Raw genomic sequence first — 4,392 nt, 5'->3', positions numbered from 1 at the left:
AAACGGCTGATCCGATCGTCTTCAGATAATTTATTTATATAAAAATTGTTACGATTAAACGAAACAACGAAATAACTCGATCGAAGAATAGTCAAGAGGCGCACTGAGTCTCCCCCCAAAAGTCCCGAGCGGCTCCAGAGGATGCTCTTTCACATGCCTGTTGTTCAACGCACATCACTATGGGACACACAACGAACTGGGCTCGAGTGCTCGCGATACCGAGAGTGGGCCCATCTCTGTGCTGGGCGACAGGACGGGAGTTGTGTACAGGACGTTCTTTGATGTCGCTGCACCACTGCCACCACCGCTGGTCGCCTGAGCTTGCAGCAGGGCGTCTCGGCTACCAAACCGTCTCTGCGCTCTCGCACCACAGCCCTAAAAACAGCCTCCCACAATTCCACCTTCTCGAGCATGCGCTGAAGGCCTTCCACCTTATGCTTCTAATTCTCGTTGGGCGCGCTGTATACGCGAGGACATGGGCACGTTCACATTGAGCAGATTTTTTTTGGCCTGTAGCTCAATCTTCATGGCCCGCTCAGCGCATATTCCAGGGTGTTGCACGTTTCCGCGTAGGTTGGCTTCACCGCCGTCGCTGTCCCAATCACAAGGACGTCGCCCGAGCCACCCAGCGAGTCCTTGAGAATGTGCGTCAGCTTGGGGTCCTGGTACGGCACTTGCTGCGTCCCGTTCTTCGGGCGGGCGTCGATGCAGTTGCCGAGGGCCAGGAGCGACAGCTTGAGCTTGGTACACTCGCGCATCTGATCCTCTGTGTCCCTACTGGCCGGAGCTGCGCGCTCCGAGCCGGCAAGGTCAACAGAGCACATCGAGACGCGAGTTTCCTTGCTCGTGCTTGTCGCATTCTCCGTCACTGTGGCGTAGCTCTGGAAGATGGCGTGCGACCATGAAGCATGATGCGTCCGGTTCTTGTTTCCTTTCAAGAGCGGTTCGAGGAGAATGCCAGCCTCTTTCACCTTGTGTATGGTGAGGTACAATATGGCAATGACCTTGGCCCGGTCGAGGCACAGCAGGTCTCGAACAACCTTGTTGCAGACTTTTAGATAGGTGTCTGCTACGCCGCATTTCTGGCCCTCTGACCGCAGCTTGTCCACGCGCTGGTACGACTTGCTGGGCATGAGGGAGACCACTCCGCGGCATTCCTCGGAGCCCAGCATGGCGAAAGTTGGCACCATTGTAGATTCCTCCGTGGTAGGGTTCCTCGAAGCTGCGGTAATCGGCCATACCACGCGCGAGGGCATGATGACCGCGACCATGACGCTGGTGGTCTCGGAGTCACGATCGCTCAGTAGGCGCAGTCGCACAGCCATGGTCAGGCGTACCCCGGGCGAAAGCAGGCCCTTCTTCGGTCGACGGCGTTTCGGGGCTGACGATTGCGCGGTCTCCTTGGAACGCCTCCTGAGGTTTGCCGGCACCACCGTAGATTCTTTCGTGGTAGAGCTACTGCATAGATATTAAGGGATCCGGCCTGACCAAAGACGCGGGCGTGAACATCTAAGATGGCGATCGTCCAGTCGGGCACCGGGCGCGTTCTCCTCCACGTGCTTGGCTTACTTCGTCCTCTTCATCACCGCTGGAGCCATAGGAGCCGCCTAAAGGGGCGGGGGGGGGGGGGCTCCGGAGCACCCTCTGAAGCCAACTGTTCCCCCCTCCTCCCTAAAGTGTCATTTCCAGAGTTATCTTACCCACATCATTTGATGTTTCTTCTGAGCTGCCTCTACCTTTTCAGTTCAAATATTATTGCCGCGAAAAGCCTGACTCGCCATCACGACCCTGCGAATGTGGATGTCCAGCGAAGCTGTTCAAAACCACTACTACAACTGCTGAGTGGGGTATGCAATGCTTTATGGCTTTAGAGTAATGGTATAGTAATGCTATTTTAGAATAATGGTAACAATGGACGTATACATTTGACATCACGCCACCACCCACAGCGGAGCTTCAACAACACTGAAATCAGTCGATAGGCTAGTTAATTTAGATACGAAAGGCTATGGACGTCACTCCCCACGTCGCACACTGCGGTCGACGCGGCAACTTGCGCAACAGTAATCTTTACCAGGAAACGTATGCGGGGAGCGCTACGTGCTTCGTATTGCATGTAGGCGCAGGAGCGCCTTATCAATTATGTCGTTCGGATGCTGGTTTGGAGATTGTTCTTGAGTAAAACGTATGCTGTTCTGTATGTTGTATGCGTGATTCCAAAAAATGTATGCACTGTTCGCTTCACTTTGCTGAGTGCTTGTAGCCTCCGCCTCATGTGGGTATGAGCCATTGCATTTGCTGGTATCAGCCATAGATGATGGTAGTTTTCTGTTGAGGTGACGCCACGAGAATCCCGGGATCCTCGCGATAGACAGTTTCGCTGTAATACATTTCAATACAAATTTGTTGCAAGTTAGCGCAGTGCGTGTCTACTCTCGCTCGTATTGCGTCCCCAAGCTGTCGCCTAACAGATTCTCAAGTCCCGCCTCCGCGACCCCCTCCTCCATTCCTTTTTTTCCTCCTCTCCAAGAGGTCGAATGGGCAGCGGGGGGGGGGGGGGGGGGAGGTTAATTACTGACTCTGCTAACTAAGTAAATCACGCACTGGAAATTTCGCATAAACCTGATTTCCCATGGCAAGAATGTTCTGTTGGCGGAAAAAGCAAAAGGACACTGAAAGAAATATTTCCTTTTGATCTCGAATAGGGGACATATCTGCAAAATTATGCCCCCCCCCCCCCCCCCCCCAAGCGAACTTCCCTATACATCTCGTTTCACCCAAAAAGATGACGGACGTCGCTCTATAAATGGATATAAAACAGCATCGCACAACCTAGGCCGGTATTTTGTAGCGATGGGTTATGATATATGTTAGTCTTATCATTCACCGCTCACGGCATGCTGATCCCGTTGACAACGTGATTGGACCATCGCTCTAACCAATGACCAAGCGCGAAAAGCACGAAAAGGCATTATCATCGGAAAGGCATCGCTAGAAAATACCGGCCATAGTGCCGCTATTCTTGCCACCATTTCTTCCGGAATATACATCAGCGCTGCTCGCATGCCTACCCTCGGTTAAAGGGCCGCGCTGAAGATGTTTTTCAAGCGTGACGACAGATACAGGAGACTAGAACACGTAAAAATAGGACAGTGGTACGTGTCACGTGAGCGTGCCCGGAGGTTGGTCATGTTGTGTATATAGAGCAATCTATATAATGATGCGAAAGAAAGAAAGAAAGAACAAAAAAATGTCACAGTTTCGCCCTAAGGGCGAAGCAATGAATGCGATAGCTACACAGCAATGTCATACGAAGTAAGGTGAGCGGCTTTGGTAGCAATATGAATTGTAGTAAACATGAGCTGATTAAGTAAGCAGGTGTGCTGCGCCGTAAGTAGACCGACATGAAGAGAGACTCGATGACCACGAGAAGGCACGTGTGAAACGGTGGTGTTGATGAGAAGCGCTTCCCGTGGGCAGCGCGTGCGAAGGGACACACCTGTAGCGCTGCACTGCCGATCCGGGCAGCATTGCACGAGTAGCGTGCGTTGGAAAATGTGGCCCGACTATTACTAACTGAATGAACAAGCGTGCATGGTGTGAGCGCGCACAAACAATCATGAATAGATCACACTGAATGACTGCAGACAACGACTGTCAAAACGCTGGCAGCAAGCCCATACGCCGCAGCGGGCGAAGGTACGTGCGGTCTATCGCTTCAATGGAAACTGAGCGGCGAATGCACGGCGCATAAAGGTCAGAGCCGTGTGGAGATAAGAGACGGTGCGCGCGAGCGACGAGCGCGGTTGCTGGCAGAGTAGAAGTGCGCCCCCCCCCCCCCCCCCCCGCTCCCTCCGGCGCTAGCTTCCCGCTTCCTTGCTTGCGCGTGGGAGATTGAGTGCGTTCGCTCTCCGTGATAGCGCGCGTCCCCGCACGCTTCCGCTCGGGCATACGGCGCGCGGCGAAGATTTTATCTATAGGGAACCTGACGGCGACGGCGACGCCGACGCCGACGGCAGAAATCCGGTTGAAGTGCCCATATAATTGCTATCGCAATAAAATAGGGGGCGGGAAAAGGTGGGGGGAGCCAAGAAGCTTTTGTGAAACGTCTAGTTTCGTAGGCGTTAGCCACTTCTGCAAGACGTTTTACCGCGCTGCCAACTAAAACTGGAAGCGTTCTATAGGTAGTATTCATGTGACGTCACGCAGCCATATCTGAACGCGCTGGTACCCTAAGATGGCGACTACGATGACGTCAGTGCAACGTTTTATCACGCGCAAACTGTTTTGCTTTTTCACGGCGATTGTTTTTCACCGGTTTATCATTGTTATCGCTCTGACGTTCGACGCAAGACGCGCTTTTTGTTGCTGTCATGCTGTCATGTTCCTTGC

At 53.1% G+C, this 4,392-nt stretch overlaps 1 protein-coding gene across 1 annotated transcript; it reads right to left on the bottom strand.

Annotated features, from left to right (window-relative positions):
• Positions 1-524: 524 nt before the first annotated feature.
• Positions 525-1,325, bottom strand: LOC119438261 (kinesin-like protein KIF18B). The gene has a single exon (XM_037704773.1). It carries the CDS (start codon positions 1,323-1,325, stop codon positions 525-527), a length of 801 nt encoding a protein of 266 aa, XP_037560701.1.
• Between the last annotated feature and the right edge of the window lie 3,067 nt (positions 1,326-4,392).

The sequence above is a fragment of the Dermacentor silvarum genome, chromosome 1, assembly GCF_013339745.2.
Source record: "Dermacentor silvarum isolate Dsil-2018 chromosome 1, BIME_Dsil_1.4, whole genome shotgun sequence".
Taxonomy (NCBI): Eukaryota; Metazoa; Arthropoda; class Arachnida; order Ixodida; family Ixodidae; genus Dermacentor; species Dermacentor silvarum.
This window is presented reverse-complemented; position numbering and strand designations above follow the sequence as displayed.